Source organism: Protopterus annectens, chromosome 7.part0, assembly GCF_019279795.1.
Source record: "Protopterus annectens isolate FY-2018-M chromosome 7.part0, PAN1.0, whole genome shotgun sequence".
Lineage (NCBI taxonomy): Eukaryota > Metazoa > Chordata > Ceratodontiformes > Protopteridae > Protopterus > Protopterus annectens.
This window is the reverse complement of record NC_056739.1, coordinates 212,681,867-212,704,906: the sequence shown is the minus strand read 5'-3', so window position 1 is coordinate 212,704,906 and position 23,040 is coordinate 212,681,867. Positions and strand designations below refer to the sequence as shown.

The window sequence follows — 23,040 nt, the reverse complement described above, 5'->3', positions numbered from 1 at the left end:
GACCATATCAGTTTAATCAGTGAGCCAGTTTGCAACCCACCTGACAATATATGGGTTGATACCCAGCAGGGTGAGTTTCTCAATGATGCCTGAGTGGGGGACTGTGTCAAAGGCCTTGTCTATGTCTGGGTAGGCTGTATGCACAGATTTGTCCTCGTCTAGGGCTTTGGTAACTGTCTTAAAGAAGTCCACCAAGTTTAACAGGCATGATCTCCTCTTGACAAAGCCAAACTTGGTGGAACTGAGCATTTGAAGATTTCCTATATCTTTGTTAATAAAGTCCATGATGATTCATTCCATGGCCTTGCAGTTATGTCTGGTCAGACTAATGGGTCTATAGTTCGCGGGGTCTGTGGATGTTCCCCTTTGTGCAAAGGGATGACAGTAGCTGTTTTCCATTCCACTGGGATGAAGCCAGTGCTTAGGCTGTGATTGAAAAGTGTGCTCAATGGTGATGCTAATTCCTATTTTAACCCATGCAGAACACAGCCCAGGATGTTGTCTGGTCCCATAGAGGCTGTAGTTTTAGCCTTGGAGAGGACATAAGACTGCTCCTCAAAGATATTAGGCAAGGGACAGGTATTAGGGATGCTTTGGGTATATGTGGTGGGAACAGGAAAGTGAAGTTTTCACTGAACCTGTCAGCCAGCAGGCTTGCTTTATCTATAGGTTCTATATATGTAGTACCATATATATATATATATATATATATATATATATATATATATATATATATATATATATATATATCAAAACTGGGCCTTACCTTTGAGGTTATGGATGTAGCTAAAGAATGCCTTGTGGTTTTCATTAGTTAGGGAAGCCAATTTGGATTCATAGTTAGCTTCGGAGGACTTCACTAGGGGTCTTATTGGCTTGTTTAAGTTGATGAGGGAGTGTTTCCAGTTTTGAGACTATTCCTTCTTACTCTGACAGCAATTTCTTTCTCCTGTTGTATAACCTATTAATGGCAGTTGTCCCTCCACCAGGCAAGTTTGTTTTTCCTTGAAGATCTTGCTTTTATTCTATCAGGTACAGCAGACTCAATACAATTGTACAGGTGCTTGTATAAAGCATTGGTGTGTAACTCGGTACAGATGTCTATTCCATCGGGGGGGGGGGGGCATGAAGCTATTTATGCTGTCACGTAAGAGGTTGCAACTGGCCTTGGAGAAGTATTTTTAGTTTAGTTGTTGCTAACGGGGGGGGGGGGGTCTTCTGTTATAGTTATTTCTTGTGAGACTGATTTGTGGTCAGATCTCACTAGGGATGCCCATACACTGGGGTTGGTGCAGCAGTCTCCCATGTTGGTGAGCAGCAGGTCCAGGATGTTTGAGCCCCATGTGGGTGTGTCAATCATCTGGTCCAGGGCAATGGAGTTCAGAAACCTTTGGGCAAGTGAGTTAGAACATGTATAATTTACCCAGTCTATGGATGGGTAATTAAAGTCACCCAAAACCAGGGTGTTTGGTTGTACCTTGATTAACTCATGTAGATCCAAGTAGACTGAGTGGATGTCCTGATTCATAAAGGGAGTCCTATAGCTGGCAATTACCTGAAGAGGGGTCTTACCTACAGTCAATTGGACCTGAAGTAATTCAAGGGAATCATGCTGTTTAACCAATCAAGAGGTGTACTTATCTTTAATGAATAATTGCATTTGCATAAGTTTTGTTAAGCAGCTCCTAAGTTAATACCAACAGTTGTCAGCATAACTCGATTCTCTTCAGAGGAACAAAATATTGTTTAATTATGACCAGGAGTTGTCCACTAGAAATACAGGCATCTGGTTAGTAAATGCACTGCATTAATCTTGTTTGTGCTGCTAGCTCAGCATACTACAAGCATCCACACTTATGGATTCAATATCTTTCTGTAGTGGTTATCACAGAAATCATATTGTCAAAGCTGTTACCCTTGGCGAGCTTCCTCGATGACAATTGTAATGACAAATGTGTGACTGGTCTTCAGCATCTATTTCTCTGGTGCTTTTGATAAGTTATCAACTTGCTCCCAGGTTGCAAGTAACTTATATGCATCTGATATTTACAACTGCCACACACATAATCCTTTCTAACTAGAGTGATGGACTGATATGTAATTAAGACCTTGAGAATGTAATATGTGTACACTGCAAATAATTTACATTTATACATTGTCACTGAAAGCAGAAGGCTTGAAACTGCATTTTCTTGAAACTCCAGTTAACAAAATATGACATAGCACAAAGTGCTCATTCTTGGAGTTGGAATATTAAGCTAAGGAGTAGGATTGTTGAGAGGATGGATGCTGTAACAGTAGGTATTTTTTAATAAGCGAGTTTTTCTGGTTTTATGCTGCCGACCACCACCTACAAATACCCCTTTTCTTACTTTTCCCCAGGTGTAGTTGTTCACTGTTTAGGCAAATGCTGGTTTGCAGAGGGTTCATTATCAAGTCAGTTTGTGGGATGTTTTGGTCCTCTACTTTTTTCCCTGGTTGCTTGATACTGTACTGTGCCACTGGGATGTATGTACATCAGTGCATGAAATGAATATGGTTTCAGTACCACACATAATTTGATAGAACTGATAACATGTCCCCAGCTCTTACACTGTCTGCTTCTGTAACTGGACATTAGCACTTCAGTGGGTCATGCCACCTCTCTCCTCTCAGAATGGCAGGTCTGTGACACTCAATCATTTCTACCCACCCCCACCAACTCACCCAGCAACCAGATCACAAGTTAATTCCAGGTCACCTGGTTAATAGTCATGGTTTTATCCCTGTATGGCGCAGAGCTGGTGTGTGTTTCACTATTTCAGGAAAATTCATTCAGCTTTTGGACATGGTGATTCAGATTCCATGCTGCTTCCTTTGTACATGGGCTTTATACCATGATATTGGACTATCTAAGTAGAATAATTAATTTCATATTTGTAAAACTGTTAATAGATTGAGACAAATATAGAATATTATTACTAAATGACCCAAGTTCCAGAGAATGTCTTAGTAATGGTGTATGTAAGGTGCATGTACGTTGTAGCCTACATGTGGCTGGCATGCTAGTTCAAAGTGTTAGGACTATGAACTGCTGACAGACTTAATCATGTATGCTGGGTTTGAATCCCACAGCCTCTCTTTGCCTACCTGTGACTGAGCAAGTCACTGAACTACCATAGTTCATAGGTGTGCACTAGGCTAATGGCCCTGGAGCCTTTACAAGCCTAGCCCAAAGAAGCTCCCTGGCATCGTGCCACCGAAAGTTAGTTCCCAGTGCCTATATCAAGTAGAGACACTGGAGTGATCCCCGGGGTGAACTTTCTATTTCCCATCCACTCATCAAGATTTCTCCTGAAGAGGGCCAGTGAGGTGCTCTGCTTGACATGTATGGGAAGTCTATTCCAGAGCATGGGCACTCTCTGGGTTATGAACCTGTACCTCCAGCATGTTCTGTTGATTGTGGTAATGAGGTTGAGGTCTCTGGAGCGTGTGGTGCGGAGGGTTTGAGATTTCTTTAGATGTAGCATTTCTAATGGAGCTGGATCAGACATGGCTTTGTAAGTCAAGCAGAGATCATCTCTTAGTAGACAATATGAAACAGAGAATAGCTGGAGGTTTTTGAGTCTGTCCATGTAGGACATGTGTTTAAGCCCCAGGATCCTCTTTGTGAGGTACTTTTGTGGCCTTTCCAGCTGTTGCTTGTGTCTAATGAGGTACATGCCAAATGGAAAAATGGGGCATTATACTCGATGATTGGCCTAATGAGGGAAGAGTAGAGAGAGATGATGACCTCTTTCTTCCGGGATGCAAAACCCTTGATAATGAGATGTGCCACGAAGAAGGAGTGTCTAACCACTGTGGCAATGTGGTGGTCGAAGGAAAGGTTGCTGTCAACCTTGTCCCCAGATCCCTTATAACCCCTTCAGTGTTCATTGGGCTCCCATCAATGTGGTAATTAGTGGGAAGGAAGCCTTAGTGCCTGGTAGGATTGCTTGGTTAAAAACAAATAATTGAGAAATAATTGATAGCCATTTTGTTCTTTTTTCATTTCATATTTACATTGTAGTTCTCTGTCTTTCTCATTCTTTGGTATAGGATGAACCTCTGATTAGGTTAAGCAAATAATCCACATATTAGTTTGGGTTAGGTATTGGAAATTCATGTAAATATGAACAGAAAATGAATGTGATAAAAGAACATTTTCAATTAACACTTGGTAATCCTGAAAACATTATCCTTTTTGTTTATATATAATCCCGTATGTTGTATGTTCTGCATACCACTGAAATAAAGCATTTACAATTAGTGTAAAATTTTGCATGCTTTGAAGAATAGTTTGCATTCCCCTAACTAATGTACACTTAGTAATTAAACCTGCCATATTTTATTTTGGCATTTTACATACTGTGTAATTTTAGTGGTAACAATGTATTTTTTTCATTATTGTTCTGCATCATTCACTTGGATTGTGTTGTCTTCTTCAACTCTTATATGCATATTCCAATACTTGATAGCACTGTGGTAAAAGATAAAAAGGAACTTATCCATTCTCCTCTTTAATGTAGCCCTTGTCTGTTAATAAAGATACTACAGTTTAATGAAACTGAGTTATAGCACTGCTGAGAAAAAGGAATTTACCTTACTAATGAAGGTGGACTCACCTGGGTGTACAGTGGACACTGTGTTTCCCTATTCAATAAGTTGCCTTTGCAAAGTAAAGTTTTCAGCAAGTCTTTTATCAGGCTGCATCTATTTGCTAAGTTCCAATATTAGGAAATATCAGAAGCATCATTACTTGATTTGCCCAATAGTTTAATTGAAAATCATTCATAAATAAGTGACTTTAAAAAAATATACATAATTATTAAATAATTTCTGTTATTTTTCAGTCTTGGCACAGTATAACACATTCAGTTTGACATTTGTTATAATCACGACTTGACTTTACATTGCCTTACTAGGAGTGCTGTACCTTTTGTGTCCTTTTGCTCTACGGTAGTTTAGAAAGATTGCAGTCTGGTAGTCCATAGAATTTCATGGTTTTGTAAAATGTATTTTAAATAGAGATTTGATAAAACAAAATGTAAAATATTACTCTGAAATGCCAGAGAACTCAACAAAAGCCTATACAAATACTGGGATGATATGTATACTGCACACAGAAAACAACTCAACCGAAAAATGAACTAGTGAATGTAGAAGTCTAAAGCAGCAGTGCAAAGCACAGCGCCACCCTAAAAAGTCGTATCAGCAAAACTAAATTTAGCATAGAATATTTTGTATAAAAAAGAGAAGACTGAGTTATTTTCAACTCATTCAGTTTCAGCAGCATCAAATGTATGGGGTTCATAATAATCAATCAAAGGTAATTTCTCTAGTGAGCAACACTCAGAATAAATATGGTTAATACAAAAAAAAAAAACACTTTCAGCAAATCACAGCTTTTTTTTGTAAGGCAAGTGCCCCATAATCCTTTCTACTTATATATGCTATTTCCACAGTCACACAACAGTGGAGGAAAGTGCGAAGTTAATGTGCTATGAAAGTGGTCTTCAATGACATTTCTTCTTAGTATTATCCACTAGATGAATGACTGCATGGCTCCACAATTTACATAACTGACATGTTGTATCAGTTGTCATGTCTACAAAACCATACCACCAGTGCAGCTAGCTGTAAATTCAGTGAGGCTTCTGGCATGATACTGAGAAGCAACTCATTGTGTTCATTTTTGGATCATTCTTTTGGGGATTAAGGATTGATTTGATATTCTTTTCCAGAAAGCTAGTGGTAGCCTGCCTTGTCCACTCAGCCGATTCAATAACACAATAATGCCATTGCGACCCTTTATTCACTACACTACTGACAACATTAAAGATGCCTCAGTAATTTCACATATAAACATATCAACAAACAACCATTAACCATTAATTCTTAAACCAGTTGGTGTGACCAGGCTTGTTGCGGCTTACCTATACTGGACTGGGTGCGTGGCCCAAGCTACCTTTGACCTGGTGGAGAAACCCTTTAATTCTTCTTTACAACCCAAGCACCTCTTGTTATTGTCACTGGTTAAACTGAGGCCAACTGAATTAAGTAAAGGCCACTAAGCACCAATGGGGGGACGAGGGGGGTTGAAGCCTCCACCTAAAACCCCGACCATGAGGGTGGGATGGGAGAGCCTTTGAGACACTAACGAAACTGCCAAGAAGGCCATGTCACTCACTTTAAGAACCCAAGCCTTAGAACCTCCCCTGATCCCAAATTGTGAACAACACAACTTATGGGTAAGTTGCCCATGTTTGCATAACCATCCCATTATGTGGCCACACATTCTGCCACTTCACTAACATTGATATTTTTTGCAATTTATGCCTCAGGCACCTTCATTTATTTTTCTCTCCTCATACAAATAACCAGTTAGGATGATCTCTACAAACTGGAGGCAACAGAACTATGTTTTCTAAACATTGTTCTTCAAAATGGGAGAAAAATGAAGGGCAGCTTAGGAAACTGCATTCTTTGACAGCACAGTAAGATGTCTTTATTTTTTCCATGCAATCCCTTTGTGTTTCAGTAATATGAGACAGTTACCACGACATCAGAACATTGAAAAGGTTACTGTGTGCTTGATTTTACAGTAGTACATTTGGGAGGATGGGGAGTCCTGACATTAAACATACAAAATATGTTTACTGGATGCCCCTAGTAAGTGCCTCATTACTTAATATCAGCATGAAAGGGGCAATACCTTGCCTTATGTAGCAGTGTGTAAAACCTGCTCACCTCTGTACCATCCCTGTAGGGGAACAGAAAATACCTATTAAGGCTATATTTTTTGTTTATTGGCTTGGTGATCAGTCATTGATTCCTCCTCATTTTAGGAATGCATTTCATGTATAGCACTTTTTCAAATCTAAACTGTTTAAATTTATTTTTCTGTAATTTTTTTCACCCTTGAGTGAGGTGCAGCTGTAACAGGTTTATTTACGTAGATGAATCAGTGCTTTCAGAGCACTCTACTAGTGTAACTGTGTAAGTGAACTCAGACGATATCAAAGAAAATGAAATGTGCAGATCAGGAATAATACCATCTGCTCTGAGCCCAAAAGCCAATAGTGCTCAGAGGCTTCTGGACTCCATTATTAAATCAGTATGAGGCATTTCAGAGAAAGTACAGTATTATCTCAGACATGGTAGCAGTTAGTCCTATAATATACAGCTTGGACTTGGGTGTAAGTGTATATCTGTTATATTAAAATATTACTTGTGTTTTCTGTGTAGCATAGCATTGCAAACCAGGTGATATATCAAATACATTGTGCATTACATTTTATGTGAGCACTTAGTGAAAATGTAGACAATGTTTCAACTTACGGTAATGAGATGTATACATTTCTATACATTCTTCTCTACCATACACATTGTTAGGTTCTCCTGGTCCCCATCTGGCAAAATTCCACCTGGATCCATCAAGCCATATAAAGCGTTTGGTCTGTAAAGGAAACAAAAAGGAAAAAAACTAAAGCTGTGTGAAACCTTTACAATGACATGAAACTTTTAAATGGGAGCAAGCATTACAGTTAATCAAGGAGTAAGAATAGTGAGGGGTAATTATATTTGCTGAAAACAGAAAGAAAGTACAGCAAAGGAAGACAGTTTATTTTATTTTATTTAACATTTGTTTATCATGAAAGTCTGACTGATTCAGAGCCCATTTTCATCAGAGGCCCAGGGAAAAAAGCTTCAGTAACAATTAACAAATTACAGAAGAAAACTTTTAAGAAGTTACAAAAAACTACAAAAATTACAAAGAATTACACAGAGTTACATTGACTAATGCATCATAATACCCACTGATTGTTAGGACAAATTTTTATATATACAAAAGTTCAATGCAGAGTTGACCGGAAGAATACATATGTAAGGTTTTAGGTATCCTAGTTTTTTCACATAGATGAGCAGGGCAGACAATAAAACACACAATATTAGAAAGAAATACTACAGAGTAGAAGCTGACCTAGACAAAAAGAGAAAAGATATCCACAAGGAAGTTAAGGAGAAGTAAGAATATTTAGAAATATAGTGCAGAGGAGAGGAGCTACAGCAAAGAACAGCTAGTGAGATGTAGTAAGGAAATTAGTAGGGCGTAATATGGGAAGGGGTAATTAAATGGCTAGATTACTTATGAGCGGGGAAGGGAGGAGATAGTGGTAGATATGTAATTATATCACTCACTTTCTCCCCAAACTGGACTTAAAATGGATGCGCTATAAATTGGGAACTAATAGGCAGGAAGACTAGGACTTACCCTGGGTTAGAGCCAATTATTATTCAGGTGGTTCTTAAGCATTTTCTTTTGAAGTGAGTTAGGTTAGCAGGGATTATGATAGTTTGAGGGAGGGTATTCCAAAACAAAGAGTACAGCTAGTCACACTATTGATGGATTTGGTGATATGGAAAATAGATGTTTATCAAATTTCATATTATTATCGATTAGTACACCTAGCAGTTTAGCTTGGGATACAGTAGTCATTATGGTATCAGTGGAAGAATATATCTGGAACAAGGTGAGGAGTCAAGGGGTTTACCGGGACAAAAGAACATGACTTTAGGTTTACTTGAATTAAAAATCGATTGTGTTAGACAGCCAGGATTCTACTGCTGGGCTTTTTGTTTGAGTTGATGTAAGATGGAAGCAGCACAGATGAGAGTAGGGTCATCAGCGTATGGAGCAATAGAGGCACAAGATGGGTAGCTGTATGGTCTGTTGCTGAAAATACTAAAAAGAGACCTAGAATTGAGCCCTGGTGGACCCCCATGGTAATACGTAAGAGAGATGAGAGATCTTGCTGCCATTTGACAGCTTGTTGTTGGTCAGTTAAGATAGTTATGGAAACAAGCTAGAGATGAGTGACTGGATTTTAAGGTGGCAAGCTCAGTAAGGAGCTTCTGGTAGGATGTGGTGTCAAAAGCTTTGGACAGGTCCAAAAAGATAGAGGAAACTAGTTTTGGTTAATAGTATTAGTAAAAATTAGAAGCTGAGGTTATCCCTGTGACTGGGGCAGAAACCATGTTGAGTGTTAGATAGGAGATTATTAGTAAAAAAAAAGTAGTTCAAAAGCTGAGTATGTATACATTTTTCTAGTACTTTGGCTAGGGGGGATAAAATTGCTATGGGTCTGTAGTTGGAGAGCTCAGTACAGTTCCCTCCCTTATGCAGTGGTATATAATGTATGATATCTTCCAGAGAAGTGGAATGTAGTGTCCCAAGATAGAAGGGTTAATCAGAATGGAGACAGCATAGGAGATTGGATCTGCAGCTATTTTAAGGATTTTTTTAGGTAAATTATCAGCTGCGAGGGTGATTGGTTTGTGTTTCCTGAGTACTTTTTTATGGTGCTGGTTTGGATGGGCTTGAAGGAGAAGGTGTCATTGGTTTCCATGGTTGGTAATAGGGCAGTTAATGAAGTTTTATAGCAGCTCTTAGAGAAAATATAGAGTTTGTTGAAGAATGTGTTGAATTGTGTAGCTATGCTGTTATTATTACTAGTGGCTGAAGGGGCTGGTGCCATTGGTCGCCCGAACTTGAAGGAGATGTTTTTGGCAGGCCAAAAGTTGAGTGATGTTATGGTGTTTTTGTTAAATATCACTATAGTAGTTTTTGTCTAGTTTGACCTGAGCTTTGGCTTTGTTTCTACATTGTCAGTAAACATCTTGGTTGACTTGGGTTTTCCTAGTGCACCAATTATTTTCAGGCTTTATCTCTTAATTTAAGTAGTTTTTTGGTGCCTTTTGTTAGCCAAGGAGAATAATTTGATTTCACTCGTACAGTTCTGTGTGGGGCTAATTTATTTAGTATGTCAAGAAAAGTGGTATTAAAGTAGTTTATGGCAGTGATCCCCAACCACCGGGTTGCAGACCGGTACCGGGCCGTGGACCACTTGGTACCGGGCCATCAGGTAAGTAAGTGAATGCATGTATGAGTGTCTTTATGTGTCTGCATGTGTGACTGAATGCGTGCATGAAAGCAAAATAATCTGTGTGTGTGTGTGTGTGTGTGTGTGTGTGTGTGTGTGTGTGTGTGTGTGTGTGTGTGTGTGTGTGTGTGTGTGTTTGTGCATGTGTGTGAGATCGTAAGAGTTAGAGTGATGTGTGAATGATGAATGCAGGTATGAATGAGGAAGTGACTGTGTGTGTAGTATGTGGGCGATCGGAAGAGTGAGAGCGATGCATGAATGAATGTGTAACTGGTTGTGTGGCGCATGGGTGTGACACTGAGAACGATGTATGAATGAATGCGTAAGTGTGTGTGTGGCATGTGGGTGTGACAAACAGAGCGATGTGTGAATGAATGCAGGTATGAATGAGGAAGTGTCTGTGAGTGTGTGTGTGTGTGTGTGTGTGTGTGTGTGTGTGTGTGTGTGTGTGTGTGTGTGTGTGTTTGTGCATGTGTGTGAGATCGTAAGAGTTAGAGTGATGTGTGAATGATGAATGCAGGTATGAATGAGGAAGTGACTGTGTGTGTAGTATGTGGGCGATCGGAAGAGTGAGAGCGATGTATGAATGAATGTGTAAGTGGTTGTGTGGCGCGTGGGTGTGACAGTGAGAATGATGTATGAATGAATGCGTAAGTGTGTGTGTGGCATGTGGGTGTGACAAACAGAACGATGTGTGAATGAATGCAGGTATGAATGAGGAAGTGTCTGTGTGTGTGTGTGTGTGTGTGTGTGTGTGTGTGTGTGTGTGTGTGTGTTTGGCATGTGTGTGAGATCGTAAGAGTTAGAGCGATGTGTGAATGATGAATGCAGGTATGAATGAGGAAGTGACTGTGTGTGTAGTATGTGGGCGATCGGAAGAGTGAGAGCGATGTATGAATGAATGTGTAAGTGGTTGTGTGGTGCGTGGGTGTGACAGTGAGAATGATGTATGAATGAATGCGTAAGTGTGTGTGTGGCATGTGGGTGTGACAAACAGAACGATGTGTGAATGAATGCAGGTATGAATGAGGAAGTGTCTGTGTGTGTGTGTGTGTGTGTGTGTGTGTGTGTGTGTGTGTGTGTGTGTGTGTGTGTGTGTGTGTGTGTATGTGTGTGAGATCGGGAGAGTGGGAGCGATGTGTGAATGAATGCGTAAGAGGGTGCGTGGCATGTGGATGTGACAGTCAGAGCGATGTATAAATAAATGCGTAAGTGGGTGTGACAGAGCGATGTGTGAATGAATGCAGGTATGAATGAGGAACTGACTGTGTGTGTGTGACATCGGGAGTGTGAGAGCGATGTGTGAATATATGCAGGTATGAATGAGGGTGTGACTGAGTGTGTGTTTGATTGGGAGAGAGTAAGAGTGATGTGTGAGTGAATGCAGGTATAAATGAGGGAGTGACTGTGTGTGAGAGATTGGAAAAGAGTGAGACCGTGATGTGTGTGAGTGAATGCATGCATGAATACAAAAGAGACTGTGAGTGTGTGTGTGTGTGTGTGTGTGTGTGTGTGTGTGTGTGTGTGTGTGTGTGTGTGTGTGTGTGTGTGTGTGTGTGTGGTATGGAAGAAAGGTACACAAACCTCATCGCTGCTGCTGCCAGTGATCACTCTCACTCTTCTCTCTCTCTCTCTCTCTCTCTCTCTGTCACACACACACGCACACACACACACCATACTTCTCAACCTCTTAGTAGTGTAAAAATCTGGACAAAGCCTAACAGAATGGGGGAACAAATAGGGACCAATTTTAAATATTGCTCTTATAACCATAGAAAGTTGCTAGAATAACAGAATTTGTCTTTTCATTTTCTGAAGGATATGAGGTCAGAAATACAAATGTATATCATTATTTAGTGACTTCAGTCCTCAGATCATCCCAGTGATTTGCCAGAAAACCACAAAAGTTATAAGGAACAGACCAAAACTCAGAGGGAACAATCTGGACATTCTGCAAAAATCTGTACAGTTGAGAAGTATGAATACCTCTGAGCCTCTTACTTAGATCAAGAAATCTGGACAAAGCCAAAAATAATGAGGGGACAAAGGCCCAAAATAGAGACCCTTTTAAGTACTGCTGTTACAAACTTCAAAAGTTGATAGAAATACAGGTTTTGCATTAGCATGAATTTTCTGAAGGGTATGAAGTATGAAACTCAACTGTCTGTCATTATTTTCTGACTTCAGCCTCAATGATCTGCCAGTGATTTGCCAGAAAACAACAATTTTATGAGAAAAAGACCAAAAATATGAGGCAAAAATATGGACATTCTGTGAAAATCTGTACAGTTGAGAGGCATGCTGGACAGAGCCAAATAATAGGGACAGATTTTAAACATTGCTCTTATAAACATAAAATCAGTAAGGTTGCTATTAGGTTTACTTTACCTCCAACCATAGAAGATCAGTGTTATGCTGTTAAGCAGAATGTACATTTTTTTTTGGTAATTATTGCCAACTGTCTTTTTATTGTATTTTGGAGCTTTTCTTCCTGGGTCTGCCATCCTTGTTAAAGAAATGTCAAATAAATAAATAAATATCTACTTTATTATGCACGCTGTGAGATGGTCGGTCCGTGAAAAATTGTCTTATATTGATACTGGTCCTTGGTGCAAACAAGGTTGGATACCACTGGTTTATGGCATTATCTAGGGGTAGTGTTTTAAGTGGGCTCCTAATACAGGTTTGAGGGTTGAAGTTTTTTTTTGTTACAAATTATATGGTAGATAGTGTCTGAAGGGATGAAGACATTGTCTAATTAGATATGTTGGGAGGTGGTCACTGATGCTGTCAGAAAGACAGCCTGATTTTGAAGTGTGTGATGTTTTTTTAGTTAGGATTCAATCTAGAATATATTGCTTTTTGGTGGCTTTGTCTACTCTGGTAGCAGAATGAATAACCTGGGTAAAACCACGCAGGTTAATGAAGTTAGTGGGGTAGTTGGAGTTGCAGGAGAACCAGTCATTGTTAGTCACTCATTATTATGGTTTCTTGTAAAAATGTTAAAGATATGGAGTGGAGAATTCTGTCAATTGCAGCAAGGTTATTGCCAGGAGAAATATAAGTATCTATAATGGTTAGGTATTTAAGGTTTAATTTGAGTTTGCTGAATAATATTTCTTTGATGTTGAATTCTGGGATGCTTATGTCTAAAAGATTTGATACAAGATTTATTTTTATATAAATTATGGCTGTTTCCCTCCTGTTTTTTTTGTCAAGTCTATGTGTATTACAACCTGAAGGCAGTATTTCATTGTTTATTTTTGGTTTCAGCCAGGTTTCTGTTTAGAACAGTGATGTTGGGAAAGTACTGGAATAGACTAGCATGAAGTTTGTGTGTCTTATTGATCATGTTCCTTAGGTTCATGTTAAGGAGTAGTAGGTCTGATCCTTTGGGAGAAGTGTTTATTGCTCTGAAGGCCAGTGGTGCAGGGGAATTTGTAGTTTGTAGAAGATCAGTTTTGTGGCCAGGGTTTGGATGAATATAACTACAGAGTTTTAGCTGAAATGTAAGGTTTAATAGGAAGGTGGAGAGTTTTGATAAAAGTTTGTTAAACTTGAGGGAGGTTTGATATTTGGATAAAAGGTGAACATAGGAAGAAGGAATTGAGTAACTGGCTGTGATATGAAGTTAGATAGTTGGCTAGTATTGAAAGCGTGAGGAAATCTGTGTGTAAGGATAGCATGTTTAAGTGTTCGGTATAATTGGAAGTCATACTCAGAAAAAGAAGTAGCCTATTAATGGTAGTGTGCATAAGATATTGAGAAGCTGTAAAAGAGAGGTGAAGAAGGATTGGCGATAAGTAAAGAAAATAACTTGTTAATGTATAGGGCGATGGAGCTGTGCAAGTGGAAAGATATAGTATCTGTTATGAGTGGGTGTGGAATAATAGGATTGGTTTGTGATTGTTAATAATTGGTAGGAGTTGGGTGAAGATAAATGTAGATGCACTGGGGGTGGGTGGGAATTGGGGGTAGAGTAGGGGAGCAGAGTGAGCCTGAGCGGAGCGGGCTGAATCTGCCACCGAAACACTGCAGAAACAATCAGAGAATCACAAGTCAGTGCCAAAGTGCTGACTGTTCAAACTAATTGATGTTGAATTCATGGTGAATTGTTTTAAAGTATCAAGCTAATTTAATGCAAGTCCACGAGCAGTTATAATATCAGACAGCAGTTGCCTGAGGCATTGCATGGGAATAACTGATTGTTTTGAGGAAAAAAAACTTGTTGATCAATTCTGAGAGAGTGAGGCTATAGCAACAAACTATCTTTACTGGCTTGAAGAGATTAAGAAAAGACCAGAGTAGAGTGTAGGAAGGGGGTGGGGACCCTAATGACTCATCCTGGCTAGTGCACAAACCACTTCACAGTATGCACTTTAATAAAATAAACATGTTAACTTAGCAGCAGAGACAAAGGGCAAGAAAGTACATATTTTCCAGGGTGCCCTTTCCAGACTTAGGAAGATTATGACATTAGGAGTGGCATTTAGTGCAGGTGAAGGGGAACAGTCATTGACAACAGCAAAGAACCTAGAGTGAGTAGTGAGCACACAGCACAAGGGACACATTGGGACCAACAAATCAAATAAAGTATTTAAAGTTTATTCACATTTAAGAGGTCCCGGGTAAAGGTTGACTAAATGTGGGGCTTTATTTTAACATTCCCTTACAGTTCTGCTTTTGGGATAGGCGCAAGCACACAGAGACAGACAGGCACACACACACACACACACACACACACACACACACACACACACATAGAAAAAGACAAATATACTATATTGCATCTTTTAGTAATTTTAAGAACCCACACAAACATATTATAATAAAGCTGAGCTGTTTAGTTTACAAATGGTGTAACAGGGGACAAGGAGACTACAGAGAATTTTGTCTGTCTGCTCTGTTATGAAATAGGTGCTACATATCCTGCTGAAACATAAATGCAGTACTAATTAATCCATCCAAGTTTGATGAACACAGGAGAACAGCAAATACATTGTTTAGCAATTTTGGAGATGAGAATATTCAGTAGCAAAATCAAGAGGGGGCACAAAATCTTACTCAGAGCATGATGTAAAGGGGTTTTCCACACACAAAATATTAATTTTAGACAAATATTTGTTCATGATCTTCTGATTGCAAGTTTATGCATTCAAGCTGAAAGTTTCTGAAAGATCATTGTAAATCTAGTTGCTATCATATAATTTGGCTTTAAAGGAAAATTATATCCCTAACTAAAGTTTCTGCTCATAGCAATAGGACATGAGGTATGAGAAGTGTCACTATTTTGTCTATTATTGTTCACAGAAATTATTAGTAAGGGTCACATAGTAAACTTGTATGTTTTTAAGGGCAGCAAATTAATTAGTCAATTGCATATTGATAGGGCACTTATGTGCTGCAGTCATGGAAATGTTTTAGATTTAGAAACAAGTATTTTGTACCACACAAGGATACTCCATATAGTATAAATCAGTACAAAGTAAAACAGGAGCTGATATGGAAACTCACTCACTTAAGCCAATAAAATCATGTCGTTGAACCTTTGGCCAAATTTGTGGAGTTTCATTTAAAAGGTATTTTGGAAAATATCACCATGTCCTGTGAGATTTTGGGGACTTTCTTGAAAACATCAGGGATACCCATTCCTCTCAAGTATTCTTTTTTTGTCACCCTTGACATTAAGGATTTGTTCTTGATTATTCCCAATGACATTGGTTTGTCCTGGTTTGAAGTCATTATGCTAGATTCCAGTTCATAGTTAGGAATTATTAAAGATGCTCCTGAGATTGTTTTAAATGGTAATCTTGTATTTGAAGGTGAATATTGCCATCAAATTGAAGGAGTTCCCGTGGGGGCTTCTTGTGCCCCGTTATATGTCAGTCTTGTTTTACTACATACGGAATCGAATCCTGTGTTTTCAATGGATTATGTTAAATGCTAGAACCGACACCTTAGATACATCTTTATTTTATGGAAGGGGACACTGGATTTATTGGATGAATTTTTACAATTTTTAAATTCTTTCCTTAATTTCACTTATTTTACAGTGTTAGTGTAGATATTGTAGATGTATTAGGTTGGGAGGTTGGTATAATGGTTAAAGTGTTTACCTTACATACACAAGGTTCACGGTTTGATTTACACATGGAGTAATTGGCTAGGCTTAAAATGGCCAACAAGGACACTTAGCCTTGTACTAATCTATGAACCTATGAACAGTGGGTAAAAATACAAATAGAAAACATTTTTCAACCAATATTTACAGAAAGGGTACTTCCTTTAATGATTATTTACATTGCCAAAGCTATCGCCTATACAAGCAAAAGATTACTGTTTAGTGTTCTGACGGGTCAGATGATCCATGTTTCAGACTGTTTTCTGAGGATCATCTTTTTTTGGATCAAATGGAAAATTTGGTGGACTTTTTTAATGAAAGGGGGGTACCCAAATGGTATTTTTAGAGGAGAAAAAGAGCAATATTACATCTCATAGGGCTGATACATTTGCACCCATTTAAACGGGACGTGAAGCAAAGTCCTGTAGTAGTAATGATGGATTGATATTTACATATTTGCACAATATGGCCTTGGTTAAAAATATTATTAGTACACATTGGGATACCTATTTTGATACCATCAGTGATAGTGTGGGACCTCACTCCTGCTATATTTTAGGACAAGTGTAAATTTGAAGAAAAGTTTGAAAGAGAAGGCCTTTACAATATGGTCAGCCCTGGGACCACTGGGTGCAGTTCATGTAACCAGTGCCCCTTTATTAATGCGAATGTACAAGGGTAAGTATTTAAACAATACATTAGATAGCCACCCCTCCCAAAGCAAACTGTGTTAGTAGGGCAGTGGTGTATTTAGCTTCTTGGTCCTCATGTAGCACCTTCTATGTAGGGTAAACTAAGCTTACATAGAGGGAAAAAATATACAAACATCATTATGTCATCAGAGGTAAGAATGGCAAAAGTACTCTAGCTCAGCATTCTATAACATGCACTGTTTCCCAAAGTTCTTTTTATTGTTTTAGAAAAAGATCAATATATATCCTTTCAGAGGATGTTGGAGAAAACCTTTTGGGGTGCAGTAAATACATTAGAAGCACATAAATCCCCAGTATCAATGAAATGGTTAATATTAACTATATTTTAAAACAGAAAGCCAAAATTGTTTGAAGGGGTATATATGATACAACTTTTTAAAGTGTTTATATGGTTTATTTACATGTTGCTTAAATCATTCAGACAGAGGTTAAACATATTTTTTATGTTTAATATTAATTTGTTTAATAATTTACTTATTTGAATTTCTAGTAGAGGCGGTTACTGCCTCTCTAACTATTTGACCTAACTGTACATGTCATTAACATCAAGGTTTTAAATGATGATATAATAAAATGAGGTTGTATTCTGATGAAGTCTGTATAACAGATGAAAGTACTTATTTAAATACTTGTGGAATCTACAGCAGCAGCAGTTGATTGGGACTAGTTTTGGTTTTGATAGGGAAACTCAGATTTGCACAATGCAAAGTTCCATGTCAAAAGTGCACACTCTGTTCATAGTCGGTATAAAAATACATTTCCAGCTTAGCCAGCCTTGCATAGTACACGCTAATTTTGTGGCATCTCCGATTGAAAAGTACAAATATAAATGCAGAGTTCAGTGAGGCTTCATTTTAGTGTTACAGTGAATAACTTGTAAGTGTTGGGATTATGTATTGTCTGACTATAGAACATAATACACTTCCATGCAAGAAGGGGTACTGCAATTCTAAGTGATCAAGGGGATTCTGGACTCTTATGGGTTTGATTAGCCCACCCTGAATACCATTTACTACGTGGACCTATCTCCACCTGAAGTACATGAATGACCATTTCTGCTTGATGTATGCGGCTACTGATACTGTATGTATTTCCCAGACATCTACATCAAGGACCCTGAATACAGTACCCACGTAAGTGCTGCAGCTTTTATCTAAGTATTTAATATCCTTTGGTGGCTGACTTGCAGCCATTCTCTGCTTTGCAGGTCTGACAGTGATGCCTCTATAGAATGTGAAAATTTCAATTAAGGTGCAATGGAGACAACAGGAGAATTCATATATCAGCAGGAATGGGTGTGGCATTTCATTAATAGCCATCCCATAAGCAGTGCACATAGCAGTATTACAGACATCTAAGACATCCTTGTATTGGACTAGGACTCTGAGAAATAACAAATGAACAACTTGTGCCAGGCATTCTCCAGTAAGATAGAGTTGCATAGACACGCCCAACTGGTAAACATAGATCCCGGATACAATTAATATTTAACATATGCTGCATACGGTGTTATTGTGGTAGATACAAATGCAGACCTCCAACCCATGTTGGAGGGTTCTACACACTATTCACAATGTTACTGATGGTGTAGGAAATGTTGTCCTGTAACATGTTAGAATGGACATCATATGGAAGCAGTGCAGGTCATCTACTTACACAGATGCTAACCTTTTCAATGTAATTTAAATACTAAAAATATACAAAGCAGCAAGCCATGCTAAAATTACTAATAGAGATCATAAAACTTTATTAACCATCATAGTTGCGCCTTCAGAATATTTTAAGTTTAATTGAAAGAAGTATTTTTACAATTTGGCAGAAAATGTCATCATCAGTGTTATAAAAAGTAAAAGGCATTTCCTTAGTAACACACTGAAGACCTATTAGCCTCCTGTCTTATATAGTCAAAATTATGGAAAAATGAACATCAAATGAAAACAGGGTGGAACAGTGGCATATTGGACAGCACTGTTGCACAGCAAGAGGTTCCCTGGTTTGATTTTCGACTGGGGTGCCTTCTGTATGGAGTCTGCATGTTCTCTCTGTGCTCACATGGGTTTCCTCCCACATTCTAAAGACATGCAGTAGGTGAATTGGATATTCTAAATTGGCCATAAGTATGTGTGTGGTATGGAAGAACTACCGAGGCAGGGCTAGGCATCCAGCAGTGTGAACCTTAGATGGAGATGATTGTCACTGTTGATGACACCCCAACCTCATGTGCAAAAATGGGGAAAAATGGTTGTGAATAGATAAATATAAAATAAAAGGTTGATGGTTACCTGTAATTTGGGGTTTTATACCAATGGTGTCATTGCTTTGGAACAGTCATCAGGTAGACATAGTCGCATTTTATTAAATCATGCTTTGCCAATAACTAAGTTGAGGAATTCAGGGCTTGATTAACAGCTGATAGTACAGATTAGTGGGTGGCTCCATCAATAGAAGGGATGCTGTCTTGTGGTGTTCTGCAAAGTTCGCTTTTAGGCCCATATCTTTTTTAACCTGTGTTTGAGCAATACCATCTTTTGATTCTGATATCATTTTAAACATTTATGCAAATAATATTAAGTTAGGGAGGATTATTACTAGTCAAAGTAATGTTACCATAGTGCAAAAAGCACTGAGAATTTTACATAACTGGCAACATAGGACATGATTATAAACATTGGTAAGATCAAATGCGTGATATTTGGTAACATGACAGCTCAAAGTCTGCACAATTAAGAAGGGCTGTAGGTCAAAAAAGTAAGACGTTTTAGGACACTTAAGAGCTCTGATAGGGTTTCATATTTATTAATCACATCATGGGAATAAGGACTTGGAGTTCCACAATACTAGGGTATATGAACAGATTTATTGTATCCTAAAAAAGTACTAGATGTCCCTTTCAGTTTCCAAATACTAAGGATCAGTTCCTTTTTTTTCTGAATATACCACTGCATGGGGAAAACAAACTAAAGCTTGAATTTCAGTAAATAATAATAATTAATTAATAATAATTAATAGTTTACTAAATGTTTCTGGAAGAAAGTAGCTTAACACTTAAGTTGTCCAGTTTTGTTAAAGACAATGAGACCAATGAAAATTGTTGTTTAAGTCCCTTATATGAGTTTTAGAAAGAAGATGCATTTATGCTGTAATTGGTAGTTGTTAATGGCATTTATCTTTGCCTATTAATTGATTTTGATCTTGAATATGCAAGAATATACACTTTGCAATGGCACTGATTGTCCTAGAATGATCCCTGCATTGGTGTGACTACAGTTTATGTAATGCAGCAACATCTAGTATCACATAGCGATGTGACAGCTCTCTCATGAACCATGTTACCATATACTGTCATAACTATTTAAAATGCCCATGCCTGCTAGGCACCATTTTCATTCAGAAAAGTGCACCATTATTGACTTCAGAACTTTGATACTTTGTAGGTTTATTGCATCTCCCAATATTTTGGATCATGGCAGATACAGGCAGTCTTAAGCACTGGTGACAGGAATGGGAAATGTATTTTTTCCTTGATACCTTGTACAGACGTTGTAGGGAATATTAACTCCATCACTACATCAACTACATCACTACTTCATGTCCAATCTTAAGTATTCTAGTCTCATACCAAATAGGTCTAGTCCTTTCCCCAATCTTAGTGAGTACGGTCCTATAACAGGAAGGGAACCTGAATTATCTGTTCTAGCCAGAATGTCAAGATACAAAATATTTCTACCCAGTATTTGTATCTGATTAAGTCTGAATATGTATGTAATTTAACCTCTGCAAGCAATGTAACTACTGTATGTATGTATCTACTGTATGTACGTTACTACTGTAACTACTGTTGTTATTGATGCCCAAATGAATGTATTCAGCTACTCTTTCTAAATTGTCTTTGTGTTTTTTACTGTTAACCTTGGAGCTTTTCTCCCCGGGCCTCCGCTGAAAATGGACATATATCCAGTTGGACTATCCCTATCAACAAACGTAAAATAAAATAAATAAAAAAATAAACTTGGTCACCATTGTCTCATTCTCCCAAGGTGTGACTTGTGGGATGCCATTGGTCAGTGTCTTACTGACATCACTGGCAGCCTGGTGATGCTGAGCAGTGCTCTACCAATAAGCTGCACCTCAGGCAGGTGTTGTAATCTCTTAGAAGAGCTGCAGCATGACTAAAGGAAAACCCATAACTTTGTATGTCTATTGTAAGTCCAAGATATATATATATATTTCTGCAGTGTTGTTTCATTTTGTTGTGATGTTATTTCCCCTGTTTAAGACACTATGGCATGATTTACGGTAGTGTGGCAATGTATACTTATCCATTATATTGTAGTGGTCACTATGTGAATGAAAATTTTGGGGTGACTGTCTGGTATTCTGCCCCTCAGCGAACAGATTATCCATTTTCCACATTTGTTTTCTTGCTTCCTGTTCTATTGATATGTACTTGCTAATATGTAGTAGTCTGTTCTGCCATAAAGCATTCAGTTGTGTGCATATATATTTTTAATACATCTGTAAATTTGTTAAGTTTATTGGACCCATGATTTCTCTGCACTGGACTGGAGGGAGAACCAACCAATTAAATAAATCCAATTGTCTGGTTAAGTGACTTGTTCAAAGTCATACCACAGTGTAATGGAGGTGGAAGAAATTAAACTCTGTACCCCTTGTTTACAGGAAGCAACTCATTTACAATTTAGAGTCTTAATCCTCTGCTCTGTCTGCCTGACTTACAGGAAACAGCTCATTAACCAATCAGAGTCTCACTCCTCTGCCAGACATGTAGACACTTCAGTGATTTGTTTATTACTGCATACTGCTTTATTCCATCTCATATCCCTTTCATGTACTACCCTTAAATGCTTTAGCCTGTCTCTCTATAAAAATGGATGCTCATGAAATTCAAAGGACTGGAATTCCAGTCCTTGGTGCTGCAAACTACAAGCAGATAGAGAGGGCTGTATACCAAGTCTGAGGTTATGGTACCCCGGAGTATCCCTTGTACTGCATGGTAGAGCTGTCTAAGACTAAGTATTGGGGATACATGGAGGACAAGGTTCCCACATGTTGAATAATGCAGGGGGGGGGGGTTTCACTGTGTGTAAAAATGCTTAAAAGTTTAACAATGAGTTTTGTTAAACTTTCTATTTGAATTGGATAGTGCAGTGATGCAGCGGTATCGTCACCTCACAGCAAGAGGTTCTCTGGTTCAATTCTTGGCTGGGGTGTCTTCTGTGTGGAGTCTGCATGTCCTCCCTGCATTCGTGTGGGTTTTCTCCGGGTACTCCGGTTTCCTCCCACGTCACAAAGTCATGCGTCTGGAGCATTTCTCCCTGGGCCTCCACTGAAAATTGGCATAGTTCCAAGTCGGACTTTCCCTGTAAACAAATGTTAAATAAAATAAATAAATAAAATTGCTGTCAGTTTTTCAGTGCAAAAGACTCTCACTGTCAGTTTTTCATTAACGATACTGAGCCCTGTAAACACTTAGACATATCATTTGGGGGATCTTGATTTTTTTTTGTCTCCCTCTGTATGCTGTTTTAGTCCTATTTATTTAAGTAATGGCTGCAGTTGTGATGGCCCTTACTGCAGAGTACATAGCATTGTGGCTACTGGTGCTTAACAGTGTAACGGAACTTGTACACTCTTTTATTGTGTTGATACTTACACCAAGTTTGCTGGCTAAGCTTTACTTTTTGTAGTCCCCTGTATAACAGGTTCTGTGCCAACTGCATGATGATCTGCGTTTAATGTATTTCACTATCACCTTGTCTGGCCTATCATATACAGTACATGTGCAGTCTCCCCACCTGTGACTACTTATCTCTCCACACTGCTTTTCTAAAGGTAATTATACTGACTTTGCTGATCTATTTGTACTACTTTGCTGAATGTTATTGATATTTAGTAAAGGATTGCCATCACACATTGCATAGATGAATGACCCCAGTCATGGTAATGTGACTTATGGTGTATCAGTTGTGTTTTATATTATCAGTACATGCTACTGGGTATGTTTAGCCATACTGTTTGTATTGACTTTCTGCATGATTTATCTGTTGGTTCCACTACAGTCTACAAAATTAGATTCCACTAAATAAGATATATGCAAAAAAGATTCAGTATATTTCATTTACTATGAGCTCAGATGGAGGGCACCATGATTTCTCTGTACTGGACTAGAGAGAGAGAACCAACCAATGAAATAAATCCCAGTCGGAGATGTGGGATAGTTTGC

The 23,040-nt window shown here is 38.4% G+C and overlaps 1 protein-coding gene across 1 annotated transcript in view; it reads right to left on the bottom strand.

Annotated features, from left to right (window-relative positions):
• The window catches only part of LOC122806364 (lectin-like), a 65,328-nt gene that overhangs the window by 14,535 nt on the left and 27,753 nt on the right, over positions 1-23,040 (bottom strand). The window contains exon 5 of the mRNA XM_044076715.1: positions 7,360-7,477. Within this exon, the coding sequence (XP_043932650.1) occupies positions 7,360-7,477 (118 nt within the window). The remainder of the gene's footprint in view (positions 1-7,359; positions 7,478-23,040) is intronic.